Genomic DNA, 17,587 nt, shown 5'->3' with positions numbered 1-17,587 from the left:
TTCAGGTGGTTCATGTGTGCCCCAAATTTCAAATCGATATGGCGAACAGTTTATGAGTTATCGCACTCACAGCTATAAATGTTGACGCCCGGACGGACGGACGGACGGACGCCCTGGGTGACAACAATATCCCCCTTCCGCCACGCGGCGGGGGATAAAAACACAAAACCACACGATGACAACCTATCCTCCACCCACCTCCCCAATATACCATACACCTACTCAAGCACTCAAATAAGAACCAGGAAATGCAGAGGAGTAAGCACATAGTGGAGAGAATGCAGTTTGTCACAATGTAGCTTGATCTTCACCAAAATCGAATAAATTCATCCTTGTCACACACCCAACATGTGCATTAAATTTTGTTCGAATCCGTCCAGCACTATTTGAGATATCCTGCTCACGGACAGTCTGCATGGTTCTTCGTTTGTCTGTCTAACAGACAGGGGTGAAAACAACCTCCGTCCACCTTGGGTGCCGGAGGTAATAAATATGTCAATACTTCAAGGTGGTATGTCATGTAGCAGTGATGGTAAATTGTATACAAATAATTCAAGTTTGTGTGTTGGTGCTGGAGATGGTCAAGTGTATATAAATAATGGTTTCTGAAAGCAGAAGCAATCCTGTACTTACTCTTCTCTCCTGAATTTTATATTTTTTTAATTGCCAAAATTTGGAAATAAAATTTAGTGTTTCATAACTTTTATCTCTGATCCCAAAATAATTTGACACGCCTCATGCCCAGATGTTATTCCATTCGAGTACCAAATATGAAATAAATGTGGCATTCATTTTCAAATAGAGGCTTCAGACAGACCCATTGATAAACAGACCAATAACCTACCGACTGACTAACACACTGACGGCACCCAAAATATAAGCCTTCTGTCGGGGGCTCAGAAGTACAAGCATCTATGCAAGTTCTGTTGGTGTCGGACCTTCCTTTCATGGTCATGTGAGTGTGGTTGTTGGGGGGGGGGATGGCGACAAGGGGGTTTGAGAAATAACTTGTTTACTTTCTTACCTGTTGCTGAAGGCAAGTGCCAGGCCATCAACAGCCTGCAATACATCAGCTCGCTGTTCTTCAGTGTCTTTCGCTTCGTCTTCAGGATAACCTGGAAAAAAAAACAACAAAAAAGTGAGCAGCACAACACAAAAATGAACAAACTGTTTGGAGCTACATTTCAAAAGTAACATTAGCTTTTATATTCTTGAACAATTGATTTCTTATCAAGCTTTTCAGGACACTCATGATAAAGAAAAATAACAAATGGCAATCAAACGAACCTCAAGAGAATTAAATGGTCGACCAAACAGAGAGAGAGAGCATTTTCAGCGTTTTCTATATTTTTCAGTCTGCGAGTCTATCGCACTCTGTCAGGACGAAGGGCATGTGAGAAGGCAAGCCTCAGAATGGCAGGCCGGAAGCCTGGCAGGGAGCAGGATACTTAATAGCCCGCACTATAACCTCACCACGGACTCAGCAGGAAATGCAGTGTTGTAGCAGGAAGATTTGTAATCGCTTTTAAACTGTTTGACTTGCAGCATTTCATTTTCTTGGAGGGAGGATGGGGAGGGGAAAATTTTTTTCTTAAAATAAGTGATCAACCAGAGTTTTTTTATGCGATAGCTGAGTTAAATCTCTTAGAGTTGAACATGGCACCAACATCGCTTTTTCGCTCCAATGTACAGTAAATATGGATGGCCTAAAGCTTTACTGGTTAAAATATTTTTGTGAACTATGCAGGACCCAACTACAAGCATTTGAGCATCTGACCATAATGTGCAGCCTGGTGATGACCTGCATTCACCTATGCTCAAAGATGTGAAGATTTTTTTTTCGATACAAGATCAAGACTCATATGTCATGAAACAGCAAGATGACAAAGTAAAAATCTGAAACAATGTAAGAGTGGAGCAGAGGAGCAACAAGTAGATACAATGAGTAAAAGAATGAATGAGCAGAGATAGAGGAGAAGGGGAGGGAGGAGACACAGTAACTTGCAAGGAGGAGGATTGGGTTAAAACAAATATAACAGATACCACTAACCTTTTAAAATACCTCAAATGGTAGTTGATCCACCGTGAATAAAAGAAGAGTTAACATTTTTGGGCTTTACCCTTCCTCCTCCACCCTCTCCTTCCTCGTTCTAATGGAGGATTAAGCCAGAAACATTAACTTTTCTTCTATTCACAGCAGATTAACCATCATTTGAGGTATCTTAAAAAGGTTAATCGTATTTCTTTTATTTGTTTTTCCTTATTTTGCTGCCCACGCAGACCGCTATTATTGTGCTGAATTTAGTGATCATATTCTTTTGGAGGATTGGGTTAGGTTAGGTAGGGTTAATGTGGGAAGAAAAGATGGTGGGTAGGGATGGTGGTTCACATGAGATGGTGGTGCACTGCCTGCTTCAAACCCCAATGGAATAAATGGAATTGAATCGCCACAGGAAGGCAGTTCCGCAAACAGGAAAGAACAGGAACAAAATAGAGGCATGCAGTCAACATGGATTTTGGGATGTTAACAAGGAGGACTTCATAGAAGAATGCATGTGTCCTGGAGTTGCTGCAGAGGATCAGAGGGCTGAAAAAGTCGAGTGAGTTGAATCAAGGTAAAGGTGGTTTCAAGAAAACAAAAAATCAGAGACCACTGACCTGTCTGCAAGGTGAGTGTAACAGACTTTGACCTTTGGCCTCATTGCAAGAGATGCTTATAATAAGGCCACTGATTCTTCGACACTGTTATTCATCACTCGTCAATATATTTTTGGCTGGGAGACTTCGGAATACAATAATCTATCACCGTGAGCATTTTCCAGAATACATGGAGTACTTCGGGGCCCATGGATGTGCTTGTTCGGTTTTGGCAATAAATCTGTAAGCCATTTTTCAACAATGGCCGGTCCAACAAGATGGTACAGAGAGGCATTTACATTATTTTGATCCGATTTATCTGTGTTTGATTTCAGAGCAGACTATAATATGTCGCATTGGTGGTTCAGAGGCAGGAAATTGCAATAAAAAGTTGCAATAATCTCTTGGATAGATGCCAAGCTGGACGTCCTGTCTGCTGACTTTAGTTGGTGGATGAAAAGATCTCCCCAACGGTATTTTTTGATGACTAGCCGGTCAGTTATTGCATCATAAGCATAGATTCTAAATTTGTATCTACACCTGTAGCGGTAACTGCATCAGCAGCTTGAAAGCATTCCTAAACAAAGCTACTAATAGCCACATGCTGCATATCAGAATAACAATACTTGATAAGGCACTACTTCACAGTGGTCATCGATCATGTAATGACCAGTCTCCTCGTGGTAGCTCTGCCAAATGGATAATTTTAAAAAGAATATCGTATTATAAAAAGAATTGACTCTCTCCACCCCACATCACCATTGATTCTACCTCAACACCCACCCTCCCTCATACCATCCCCCACCAATGTGCTGGAGGTAAATGTTTCCTTCCTGATAACCACTCTTCCAATGGCTCTTCCCCTCAAAGTGGCAACCTTTGGCATATATTGTGTTTTCAGCTGGACTGGTATTTACTGCACCGAACCTCTCAAGATTTCATGGCAATAGAGAGAAAGGGAAAAATAAAACAACAGAGAATGAGAGGGAAAAAAAAAACATAAAAGAGAAGGAACATTCAGAACAAAATTTTCCTTTTTACGATATAACTAATATAACTAAGGTGGTTGGTTGTGTAACTGCCAACCATGCACTTTAGTTCTGACACTCACAAATGTCACCAGCATATATTGTTCTCATTTTTGTGTTCATATTTTTGTACTTAGCAGCATTTATGAAACAAAGAGCTCGGTTTTAGCAAATAAAAGAAAGCTTCCAAGCATTTCAGCACAGCATCTGTGTGAATACGAAGGAAGAAAGTTGAGGAACACGGTTCGTTTTCTCACTATAGGTTGTGTATTATAAACTAAAGTTTATCCAGTGCCTTCACAAAGAATGTGCTGGTTGGTTTGCCAATGATTGAAAGCAGAAACTCAAGAGGCTCGCATTTAGCCATAATACCAGCATACATATCGAGCCAGTTGAAAAGAAATTGTGATATACGAGGGCATGTTGAAAAGTAATGCCTCCTATTCTTTTTCTCCAAAACAGGTAAAGATATTCAAACGAAACAAAGACAGATACCAAAATCAATCTGTATTCAAACAGGATGCATCATTATTTTGAAAGATAATCACCACTTTGGTCCACGTATTTCTGCCAACGCTCAAGCAGTTTTGTGATGCCGTCATGATCGAACCGTGCATCCTACCGACTTAACCACTGCATCATAACGGTCTTAACATCGTCGTCAGAAGAAAAATGTTCTCCACGAAGGCATTCTTTAAGTTTGGGGAAAGAGATGAAAATCTGATGAGCCAAATCTGGCCTGGTGATCCTCTGTAGTGATACTCCATTGACTGTCTCTTACTCTCAGGATCGTAATGTTGCACCCAACGTTCATCTCATCTCCAAATAGTTATTCGAAGTCTCATCTCCATTGTTTCACGCTTCACAGCACTGACAACATCATGCTGCCCTCTGCCATCTTGACTAATGTAGCACTGAAAGATTGATAGTCAGATTCACGACACTGCACACACAGTGGCACGAAGAACCAATGCATGATTGTGCTTTGTTTCATTCAAATATATTTACCTGTTTTGAAGAAAAATAATAGGAAGCATTACTTTTCAACATGCCTTCGTACTTTTTAGAGCACCCACGTAAATACAATCAAACGAGAAAGCCAGTTTGCAAAGCCCTCTCTGAAGACAGAGTACTCAATGGTGCAACACGCTGCCTACACGATAAAACTACAGCAACATTTTGAAGTCGGATCCCATCATTGAAATGGAATGGATACAAATTTGCTTACACCCACAAATATTAATGATACGCAAGCAAAATAAGAATAGTTCACAAAAGCCAGCAACAAGAATCATGTTATTAACAAATAGGAAGCAACGGCTTACCAAAACAGTGATTATATTCCAACTTCAAGAAAACCAAACCAAGCAGTTTACAGAAAAAGAAAAAAAAATACCAAGTTACTCCTAAAACCAACTCCTAAAAAGGAAAATTGCTGATGTCGGTTCTTTATGAGCAATGCAGTTTCATAAGGCTTCCTGTTTGCTACCAAAACAATTTCCCATTACTCAATGCCAACTCAGGCTATGGCTCTCTGTACTTTCAATGGTCCATCACAGTTAACAGGATGCCAACCAACAGTGAGGGAGTACAAATAATCTATCCATGTACATCAAATAATGTCGACTACAAAACTGTTTCAAAATATCATTTTATGGTATTAAAAAAAAAATGAAACAAATAAGTTCAAGCAATCGACAGTCCAAGTAATATTATTTTTGTCTTCGGGTAGGTCGTGGGAACAAAAGTGAATGAATACATAATGTTTAAATCACACTGAAAAATGAATGGGATGAAAGATGACTAAAGCTATGACCATTGATATGCATCATACTTCAACAAAAGAGTATTCATGCTGAAGACTCATCCAACAACAAAGTCAGGAGATGGCATCATCAGGTGAAACTGAAGCCGTTTCCTTCGCAAGAAACATTCAGGGTCAAAGAGGTACCCATAATTCAAGCTGTGAGTCCAGATGAAAATTTGTGAATTTATTTGAAGCAGATAGCCAGGAGATATACAATATATATGCATAATTTGGTGGAGATCAGCCCATCCCTGTTTATTTTCTTTGATTTTCGGACGTCACACATATACCGGGTTGCCTTATTATTCCACTGCCGGTTTCACCAGAAGGGACTATAGGTTTGCTTTTCATCTGTCCGTCCATCTGTCCCCACCTGTGGTTTTTCAGACTTTTTTCCATACCCTTTAACATATTCAACTGAAACTTGGTACATGGCTTTATTATGATATGTTACAGAACAAGGTCAAGTTTCAGGGCATTTTGTCAATTTTTCAGAGTTATGCCCTTTTTAAACTTCGAAAATATCACATACTCTATTATACATGGGTCAGTGTTCAGTTGCCCTGACTCCACCCCACTGTTTTTACACCCATTTGCTGGACAGCTGTCCTCCACAGGAATAAAAATGTTGTGAAGCACAAATATAGAAGCAGGATACCCTTTATAATCTGCGAATACATGTGGTCCTCGAAAAGGTGGACCGCGAATGTCGAGGTCTGACAGTATATACCTGAACACATATTGAGGCCCCATATAGAATATTGTGTGCAGTTTTGGTCACCACAACTTAGGAAGGACATAACTGTCATACTGAGGGTTCAGCGCAGGGCTACTCGATTGATTCCAGGCCAAGCTAGACTCAGCTATGAGGAGTGGCTGAAGGAGACAGGGTTTTATTCACTATAAAGGATGCGGTTACGAAGAGATATGATGGAGATGTTTAATCAATGAAGGGTATGGACAAAATAAGTGCAGATTAATTATTCAACAGAGTGGACAGTGATAGGACCAGGGGGCATAGCCTGAGATTAAAGAGGAGAGTGAAGATGGTAATAAGACAGGGGACTTTTACTCAGAGAGTAGTTAATGCATGGAATTGTCTCCCTGGAAAGGTAGTGGCAGCAGAAACAGTAGATAAGTTTAAATTGGAATTTGATTGCTACCTAGAAGCATTGGATGTCGTGGGATATAGGGATATTGGCAGGCCATTTCAGTAGCTCAAGTGTAGATGGGTGGTTGCATGCATCTGTGTGAAGTGTCGTGTCTGTGGGGGTTTTGTCAAGGGGTGATGTGTGCTTGATGTTGTGTATTTCTCACCCAAGAACCACCTTCATCCACACTCTCCCTCGCAGCCGAGAAAAATAATAAATAAATAAAAAAATATTTTACTGTATTTACTCATAAATTATTAAAATGAATGGATTTCCCAATTTTAATTTTGATACACATGGGATATCTCTGGTTTTGCCACTTGTGCACATATTAGTGAGTGTCTCAGTCCATGAACTCCCTTGGCCATGGACATCTCTTGGCAGGAGACACTCTGCCTGGAACTCTGCTCTTCATTGCAAGGGTCGCCCCACCGACTTGCCATTTGCTACCAGTGGTAACACATGGAGATGCCCGATCCTGGGAGATTCGCTCGTTCTCACTCAAGTCTTCGCCTGTCCCCATTTGTCGTTTGACTCCAGCAGATTGGTGCCATTAGCAGGGTTTTAATTTTATTGGACAAGTTTGTGTCTTTACTTCCCCTTATTTGTTGTCTTGTTCACTGGATTTGTATGAGTTTTGTTCTCTCAGCTCCAAAGTTTGTTTCTTTTAATAAACCATCTACATATTACTAAAACTCTCATCTTGTATATCTGTATGTATGTATGTATGTATGTATGTATGTATGTATGTTCCCGAAATACAGCCAAAACGGTGCAGGATAGTGCAAAAATTTTAGGGCTACATTAATCACCATTCCCCTGCGGTGTGTATTATCAAGTTTCGTTCAAATCGGGCAAAATATATATATATATATATATATATATATATTAAAAAATAAATTCCCGATTCAGTCAAGTACTCTTCGGAAGTATTTGATCAATGCAAACAACCTCAGCAGTATAGTTCTCTGGAGCTATCTTTTTTTTTCCTTGAAATGATTTTTCTCATCAACCGCTGTCACAACGTGAACCCAACGGGTTCACGGGTCATATAGTTATTTATAAAATGAGTCTTCCCGCTTTTCATTTCCCCACACGTGAGAAATATGGGCCGGTTCAGCCATATTGAATGGCCATGGGGAAATATCAAATTGTAACAGAGACTCTCGTTATGAGAGCATGGAGAGGGAGGACAAGGACTGTCCACTCACAGTGACTTGCAAGATTGTTTGGCCATTTGCAGAGGTACTCGACCTCTGGCTCAGATGATTTGCCTTAGCGAACCCTCTGATGCGGCAATACATAATGTGTGAATCACACTGAAAAATGAATGAAGTGAAAGATGAATAAAGCTGTGACCATTGATATGCATCATATATGCACTTCAATAAAAGAGTAGGTGATAGTGTGATGCTGCTGAAGACTCATGCAATAAGTCAGGAGATAGAAACATCTTCAGTTTCACCTGGTCATGCTATCACATCCTTCCCAAACCGTGATCAAGCTGAGTCAATGGCCTTGTTACTATCACACCACAGACAGGTTGGTGCTTTTATCTTCTCTCAACTCCTTTTTAGGTCATCTCTTTGAGCACGACCTAATAATATGGGTGTTGATGTCCTTCGATCCGTCTGTCCGTCCGTCTGTTCACAATGAAGTTGAAGCGGGAGATATTGTCATTAGTGATCCTGATAGAGGTCGATGAGACGTACACAATGGTATGACTTTCAAGGTCACCGAAGGTCACGGTCGAGGTCACAAGGCCTTTGAAGTTGCGAAAATGACGATTTTCAAATTGTATCTCCTCCGCCATTTCTCAAGCGATCTTGAAGTTGATTGTAGCAAATGAATCTATGGGACAATATCTAAATTTTGATGGGGCCGGATTTTCGATATTCACTTTCCTTTTTGTGTCACTGACTTCAAAGTTGGCAAAAAATGCAAAAATGACGATTTTCAAAATCTATCTCCTCCTACATTTCTCAAGCAATCTTGAATTTGATTGCGGCATATGAATCTATGGGACAATATCTAAATTTGGTCCGGCCGGATTTTCGAATTTCGCTTTCACGTCACGTGACTTCAAAGTTTGCAAAAACTGCCCTACCTTCAGGAGGCTATATATTCTCTTCTGGGCATGGTAAAAGTTAGTGAATGGTGTCATTGCATAGCAGCTGACCTTGTATATTATAGTTTATATTTATAAATTTTCCGCCGAAAGTGCAAAAGTTTCAAAACCCGAAATGTAGACGTAGGTATTTATTTTCAAAATATAATTTTGTGCACGTGCGCCAAAATGCCGAATCATCTTTAACCAAACTGCGCAGTTCGAGTTGCGCAGTGGAGCTGCAGAGTGGAGCTGCACAGTGGAGCTGCGCAGTAGAACTGTGCAGTAGTCTTCGGTCATAACGGAACAATGAGAACTTGTGGTATTATTTCTCGCAGAGATGACCGTCACTCCCGCACGGGGGTAATTTTTGGTGTTGCACCCTCTGCCCTTTCTATGCTCAACCCAACCCACCCCCCAACCCACCGCCTACCCCAGCCAGATTTCTCCAATGTGCTCTTTGCTCGTAACACACATTGATGAAACATCCAAAATCCAGGCTGCAGCTCACGTATGCCTCTTTTGTCCCACCTGTGGAACCAACTTGCTCAGTCTGTTCAATCCCATTCCTCCCTTCATGGCTTCAACACAGCTGTTCACAAACACATCAGATCACCACCCCACCCTCTCCCTCACAATCCATACTCATGCTCTTTCCTCCACTCATAAACCATCCCTAAGCACTTTCAAAGTTATTGGTTTTCTCCAAACCTCCTTCACCCTCATTCATTAGGTAATCTCTTCGAGCATGACCTAATAATATGGGTGTTGATGTCCTTCGATCCGTCCATCCGTCCGTTCACAATGAAGTTGAAGCGGGAGATCAGGTCATGAGTGATCCTGATTGAGGTCGATGAGACGTACACGATGGTATGACTTTCAAGGTCAACGAAGGTCAAGGTCAAGGTCATGAGGCCTTTGAAGTTGCGAAAATGAAGATTTTCAAATGCTTTCTCCTCCGCCATTTCTCAAGCGATCTTGAATTTGATTGTAGCATATGAATCTATGGGACAATATCTAAATTTTGATCAGGCCGGATTTTCGATTTTCGCTTTTGTTTTCGTGTCATGTGACTTCAAAGTTGGCAAAAAATGTGAAAATGACGATTTTAAAAATCCATCTCCTCCTACATTTCTCAAGCAATCTTGAATTTGATTAATGGCAAATAAATCTATGGGAGAATATCTAAATTTGGTCAGGCCGGATTTTCGATATTCACTTTCGTTTTCATGTCATGTGACTTCAAAGTTGGCAAAAAATGTGAAAATTACGATTTTCAAAATCTATCTCCTCCTACATTTCTCAAGCAATCTTGAATTTGATTGTGGCATATGAATCTATGGGACAATATCTAAATTTGGTTGGGCCGGATTTTCGAATTTCACTTTCGTTTTCGCGTCACGTGACTTCAAAGTTTGCAAAAACTGCCCTACCTTCAGGAGGCTATATATTCTCCACTGGGCATGGTAAAAGTTAGTGAATGGTGTCATTGCATTGCAGCTGACCTTGTATATTATATTTATACATTTTCCGCCGAAAGTGCAAAAGTTTCAAAACCCGAAATGTAAACGTCGGCATTTATTTTCAAAATATCATTTTGTGCACGCGAGCCAAAATGCCGAGTCATCTTTAACCAAACTGCGCAGTTTGAGCTGCGCAGTGGAGCCACGCAGTAGTCTTTGGTCATAACTGAACATTGAGAACTTGTGGTATTATTTCTCACAGAGACGACCGTCACTCCCGCATGGGGGTAATTTTTTTAAGTTCAATTTCTCTTTGATTCTCAGTTTTCCCTTCCTCTACTTGCTCTTTTTTAGAATTTGTTCAGCATGTTCACCCCAAGTGTTTGCCTCCACCTCCCCTTGCTCTCATTCCTCCCAAATGTCCCTTTGTTTTGTTTTACCCTGCTCTTAGTGTGTTCCCCCTTTTCTACAATGTACATTTTGTTCTATTAAGGTCTGGTCTGGTCTGTATTCTAGCTCTTTTTCGAGCCTCAAATTTGTAAAAAATAGTCTTTGATAATTTGAAGAAATTTTATAATTGGAATATTAAAATTTATTCAGCACCAAAACTGCCACGCTCCTCCCAGTCACCAGCCCCCATTGCCTTCCATTAGTACATCCACATTTAATTTTCTGGACCCTTGCTTCTACGTCCATGTGCACTCGAAGCATTACAGTGGAGTACAGAAAAGAATACACCAACTAGAGCCTCAATATATCAATATTGAAGGTCATTTTGTGGGTGCACCAAACATCGCTGTTGGTACACCAACCATTACATGTCGATTGAACTTGTAAAGTGGTTGTAGGTTTGTCTGCACAGTAAATATGTTAACCATTAGGAGAGAGTAAGAATGTTTACTAGGATAATGGGGAAGTGGATATTTTGTTTTTGCATGGCAAACACATGCCTCATCGATGTTCTGGACTATTTAACGGAAACAGGGCATTAAAAAACTGTTGTTCTAATACAGTGCCAGCAGGGGGGGGGGGCTTTGCAAATTGGAGCGCACTATTGTTTGGATAAGAATAACAACTGGCCATCTCATCTGTATTTGGTTTGCACATATTAAAGATTCTACAGTATCTTTCAACAACAAGAACAAAGTAGTATAGTCCATTACCTATCGCTTGTAGAGTTTCTTTAACATGCACAAAGTTTGGTTTTCTGAATCTGATTGTGAAATCCTGTATGTACAAGTAAAACACAAAAACACACAAGTCTGAGTTCAGCCAGGTTGAAGTCATTCAAACTCAGAGCCTGCATTTAAACTGGATAACTGGATGGAGGATAAAGCACAGAACGAACCACAACCAGGACAAATACACAGCATAGGAGCTGCTCAGAAAAAGCTCATCTACACTTTCACATAAGGGCCACCTATTAATACAAGTGCAAACAGACAGCTTTCAACTACTCCCCCCGACCCCCACCCCCCACTCCTCCTCCCCTTCACATACACAAACATTATTGTATCTCCCATCACTTACTCCCATTCTTTCCTGCTGACCCTCACTCTTGTTACACTTGCAACCATCCTTTGTAATTAATCATCTCTATTTCTCAACATTGATTTCAAGTTACATTTCCGTAGAAAACCTCTCTGCCATGCACACAAGGAAAACATGGTCCGAGTCATGAGTTGGCATGGGGCTAAATTAGGGGTTTCCAATCTGGGGAACACGTACCCCTAGGAGGTACAAAGGGGTATACGACCCCCAAAAAGTTGGGAACCACTGGACTAAATCATTACAATGAACTTGGTGGGGATTAATGGGTATATTCATTAAAGTATCGAAAGTACAAAGGGCACATTGCTCATATTAAAACTGCAAATAATTTCCAAGTTTGAAGTGCAGCTTGACCCCGCTGCAGATTTAAAATATCACAATGTACATTATACAAGGGAGATATTTCATGGCGATGGAACAAGGATTAAATTTTTTTTTGCTGGAATGGAATACGTTTGCTTCAGGTTCTGTTGACAATGAAACCAAGCAAAGATATTGGACCTATTATATGCAACATCCATGCAGTATCATATTTTTCCCAGTAGCGGGAAAGTTTCCTCATACCATTGGAATAAAAATCATGTTTTTGGCTGTGATATTCTTTAAAAAGGGAGAAACTTTTTTAACCCCTCCCACGCCAACAAACATTAACCATTTCAGTTCATGAATGAAAGGTGAAACAAATGAGAGAAAAGAACAATGGTGGATTTTGGGTATGTACACACATGCTTACTTCATGTACATGTTTTATACATGTGGGCGTGCAGGGAAGTGGAGATGCAGATTGATGCATACAGAAGGATAAAATGCCATCACAAATGCATACAAATAATAAAGATATGGCGCAAAACAAAAAGTAGCTCAGCCGTCATTATTTGCATCATTATACTTTGGCAATATGTTGAGAAAAACAAAAGTGACCAAACAATAGCGATTATCACATTGTATGTGTAATGCTATCCTTGATTTTAGACACAGCACCATTGCATGGAGACATAACCTTCACCATTCACCAAGGACTTAAAACGAACTCCTGCCCAGTACAAAAGGGCAAAACACACACACACACACACACACACACACACACACACACACACACACACACACACACACACACACACACACACACACACACACACACACACACACACACACACACACACACACACACACACACACACCTCCTCAAATATAATATAATTTAAAATGATTGCTGTAAATGACGTAATTTAAAAGCATTCTATATTCATTCCACTTTAATTAAATCATAAATCTCCAAACATAGTTCCCTTACCGAAAGTAAAAACCTGAGCCTGGAAGCAATTGAATGGTTTCCCGACTACACGGACCATGAGCTGGGCACCGTTCTTCCTCAGAGTTTTGATCATTTCAGCCCAGAACCTCTCCAAACGGCGGATCGACAACCTTGGTCATGGATCCATCTCAGGAGATCCACAACCTTAGCTACGTCCAGGCAGTCGACCAATCAATGCAACATCAGCAATCAGAATCGACTTGCTTGATGATTTAATGTAACATCACACAGTAACAACTCTCATCACACATTTTGTTACGTTATAATTCATTAAATCATGCACATCTTATGGTAAATATAACATGTCCACCAACCAGCGCGTGCACACACGCAAACGCACACCTCTGGATCAAACTGTTATTTATAAACGATTTTCTACGGGCTGCAGTCTCCAAGCAACCACTGAAAATAGTGTGTATGTGTGTGTGTGTATATATATATATATATATATATATATATATATATATATATATATATATATATATATATATATATATATATATATATATATATATATATATATATATATATATATATATATACACATTTCCATCAGATAATTATAAAGATATCTCGTTAATAATATTTTTACGATTCGGATTGAACTTCACTAATTCCATTTGGTGTCGTTTTATGATCTTAAAGAAAACTTGTTAACCTCCGCCATCGAAGATGGATGGAGGTTACTGTTTTCACCCCTGTCTGTTTGTTACTTACGAAATCTAAAGATTTGGTAAGTATATTGATCAGTTCCGTTTTTGTTTGTTTGTTTGTTTGTTTGTGTGTTTGTTTGTGTGTTTATTTGTTTGTTTGTAGGCACGATAACTCGAGAATGGAAGAAGCTACCAATGTCAAATTACACCACGTGATTCAGGAGGGTGATGGCTCATGCTGATTAGATTTTGGTCAAAATCGGTCAAAAGCCAAGGTCACAGTGATGTCAAACATTCGATTTTTGATGGTTTGGTACAGAATCATCGGAGAAACTTCTGGTATGCGTCGCTACCTTCTCGAGAGACAGCTTTTATTAGAAAGGTCAGAGGTCAAGTTGACGATTTCGTAAGTACCAGTCTATGACTGCTTGTTTGTTTGTTTGTTTGTTTGTGAACAGTATTCCGGAAAAACTCCTTGACGGATTTTGATGAAAATTGGTGGGGGGATTAGGTATGGTCCAAGGATCATGCCATTAGATTTTGGACTTGGTCCAAAGTCCAATATGGCCGCTATGGCGGCCATTTTTCAAAATATATTTGAATTTTTGTTTTTGCATTTATACATGTTTTAAGTGATTTCCAACCCCCCCCCCCAAAAAAAAAAAAATTGTTAGAGAAAAAGAAACAAAATTTTGCAACTTTTTTTTCAAAAAAATTTCGATTTTAATTTTTTGGGCATTTCTACATGTTATGTGATTTCCAACAAAAAAACATGCCAAAATTAGAGGGGGAGCACTCGGTAGAGTGCAAAACCTCCATCGCCAATACTGCTAGGTCAATCAAGTGAACCTGAAATCCTATTCATTCAATTTGATGTCAACAGTGCTCACAGAGTTATAGTTTGCAACTTTCTCTTTTACTTTTAACTTTTACATACTCAATTAATTCGTCATAACTTGATTCCTTGAGACAGAAATTGATTTTACGTGGGTATATCCACCTGAAGTTCAAAAATCAGCCGCAATTATAATTTTGGCATGTTTTTTTGTTGGAAATCACTTAAAACATGTAGAAATGCAAAAAAAAAGAAATCGAAATTTTGTTGAAAAAAAAGTTGCAAATTTTTTTTTTCTCACAATTTTTTTTTTTGGGGGGGGGGGGGGGTTGGAAATCACTTCAAACATGTAGAAATGCAAAAAAAAAAATTCAAATATTTTTTCAAATTGCCTGCCATAGCGGCCATATTGGATTTTGGACCAAGTCCAAAATCGAATGGCATGATCCTTGGACCATACCTCATCCCCCCACCAAGTTTCGTCGAAATCCGTCGAGGAGTTTTTCCGTAATACTGTTCACAAACAAACAAACAAACAAACAAACAGAAAGGGGTGAAAACAGTAACCTCCATCCATCTTCGATGGTGGAGGTTAATTATAATTGCGGCTGATTTTGGAACTTCAGGTGGATATACCCACGTAAAATCAATTTCTGTCTCAAGGAATCTAGTTATGACGAATGAATTGAGTATGTAAAAGTTAAAAGTAAAAGAGAAAGTTGCAAACTATAACTCTGTGAGCACTGTTGACGTCAAATTGAATGAATAGGATATCAGGTTCACTTGAGTGACCTAGCAGTATTGGCGGGGGAGGTTTTGCACTCTACCGAGTGCTCCCCCTCTAGTTTTAATCTGTGTTAGCATAACTCTGACGAGCTGTTTTAATCTATTGACAAGTTCAGTGCCATGTGTGGTTGTTCTCACATTCCTAATTATTTCACCTGCAACCAACCGTACCAAAGAATAACTTCTTCAGAATGATGGAAGGATCTCCTCAATTGTGAAGGGTCATACTGAGCTACATATTAATCACAAACCTCAAAATAGTTGTGCACTTCAATCTCCTTCACAACTTGTCTTTAAATCTAAAGTAGTTGAGAAAACACACACGCACATGCACCCAAACACACACACACACACACACACACACACACACACACACACACACACACACACACACACACACACACACACACACACACACACACACACACACACACACACACACACACACACGGATAATCATCACCACTGTGTTGAAACATACAGTCAATCATTCTCAAACTCTATTCACCTTTCACCCGACTGATGAGCACTCCAGTGGATGGAAGGATCTCCTCAATTGCGAGTGAGGGGTACTTGTTGATCACCACTTTTAGTAGCCACAGGACCTCACTGAGTCGCTGATGGCTGGATACTCTCCTCAGTTCACCTCGACCTAAGGAAGACAAAGAGAAAAGGTAAACAGACATGATTCCCCACATCTCCGTTCACACAAAGTCAAAACAAATTCGATACGCACACATGAAATACCTCTTCCCAAATTAACAATTGTAAACATAGCTGAATTTTAAACGCACACATGCCCACAGCTTTTTTCATACATCTCTGTTCATCGGCAAAATATAAATAATTGATGAAAGAGTCATGACCATTATTAAGCATTGTATGAGCATGTGAAGCATTTTGAAAATTGCCCCAATTTTAGAACACCAGATACTTAGCTATATTTTCAATGACAAACCTCAAAATAGTTATGTAGCTCAAGATCCTTCGCAACTTGTTTTAAAGTCTAAAATAGTTGCAAATTATTGAGACTTTCATTTTTAGAATCCCACACTCATTACAAAACAGGTTTTGATTTGAGAATTCTAAGGGCAGATACATGAATTCTGACAGGAGAATTGGGGACGCTGGAAGGATGATCAAGAGCGTGAAGGAAAAGAGCACTGCATGAAAGCGATGCAGCGAGACGGATTGCAGGTTCTTGAATGATCAGTAATAAAACAGAAAGGAAGGGAAGATGAGGAAACAATGCAGGAGAAGGGCGAGCTAAGATAGACACACAAGATCAAAATAATCAACCGGGCATATAAAAGGCATGGCGATGAACACACAAGACGAACAACAATCGACACAAAAATGCACATATAATCAATGCAGACAACCGGGATAAATTCATAATGGGTTATTTAACTTCAGAAGGTTACTCAGAGAAGAGTAGATAAGCAGCCACCGCTGGAAACCGAAAACCAGAAGTCTCCCTTCTTTACACATACAGTTGAATTGTGATGTGGCTTTTGTGTACATTGTGCATGATATTCTTCTTCTCCACCATGACATATCTGTCCTTCAAAAATATTATTTTTCTGAGGAATTTGTCTGCTCTGTGCCTCATACACGAGACCTTCCCCTCCCCACCACCTCACTCCCGCTCATACAGTGTAGAATTTCTCCATGTGCTTCACAAGTGTTTTAATGTCCCATCCCATGATCTTTATCTCCGTCTGTCAAAGTTGGGAATATGGAATTAGGAAAAGCATCCACTCACACCCCAATGCATCATAATACCCCCCCCCCCTTTCTGCTTCCCTCCTCACTCCACCCCCTCAAAGCTTCATAACCCCCCTTCTGATTCCCTACTCACCTCACCCCCTCAAAAACTTCATATCCCCCCTTTCTGTCTACATCCTCGCCCCAACCTCTCAATGCTTCTCCCTCACCCCACCCCCAAAATGCTTCCCCCTCACCTTACCCTCTAAACGTTACCCACACCCCACACACTCAAACCTTACTCTGAGCAGCACAAACACACAAGTCTTCACACCTTCCCATGTATCCCACACATTCAAACATTCCCCAGCACCCCACACAATCAAATGTTCCCACTCACCCTATGCCCCCCCCCCAAAAAAGCCACACCTTGCCCCCGTATAACCTCTCCCCCCCCCACCCCACCAATCCTGCTCCATCCCAATGCCTCCGCCCCACCACCCATCTCTAACTGTGTGCACTTCAACCTGACAGATCTCTCAATCTA

The 17,587-nt window shown here is 40.2% G+C and overlaps 1 protein-coding gene across 1 annotated transcript in view; it reads right to left on the bottom strand.

Annotated features, from left to right (window-relative positions):
* The window catches only part of LOC147034936 (rho GTPase-activating protein 45-like), a 166,909-nt gene that overhangs the window by 85,489 nt on the left and 63,833 nt on the right, over positions 1–17,587 (bottom strand). The window contains exons 4-5 of the mRNA XM_085859669.1: positions 15,842–15,985; positions 1,025–1,115 (exon numbers count right to left, since the gene is read on the bottom strand). Of these exons, the coding sequence (XP_085715795.1) occupies positions 1,025–1,115; positions 15,842–15,985 (235 nt within the window). The remainder of the gene's footprint in view (positions 1–1,024; positions 1,116–15,841; positions 15,986–17,587) is intronic.

The sequence above is a fragment of the Eptatretus burgeri genome, chromosome 1, assembly GCF_056783735.1.
Source record: "Eptatretus burgeri isolate ZD-2024b chromosome 1, Ebu_testis_v1, whole genome shotgun sequence".
NCBI lineage: Eukaryota > Metazoa > Chordata > Myxini > Myxiniformes > Myxinidae > Eptatretus > Eptatretus burgeri.
This window is presented reverse-complemented; position numbering and strand designations above follow the sequence as displayed.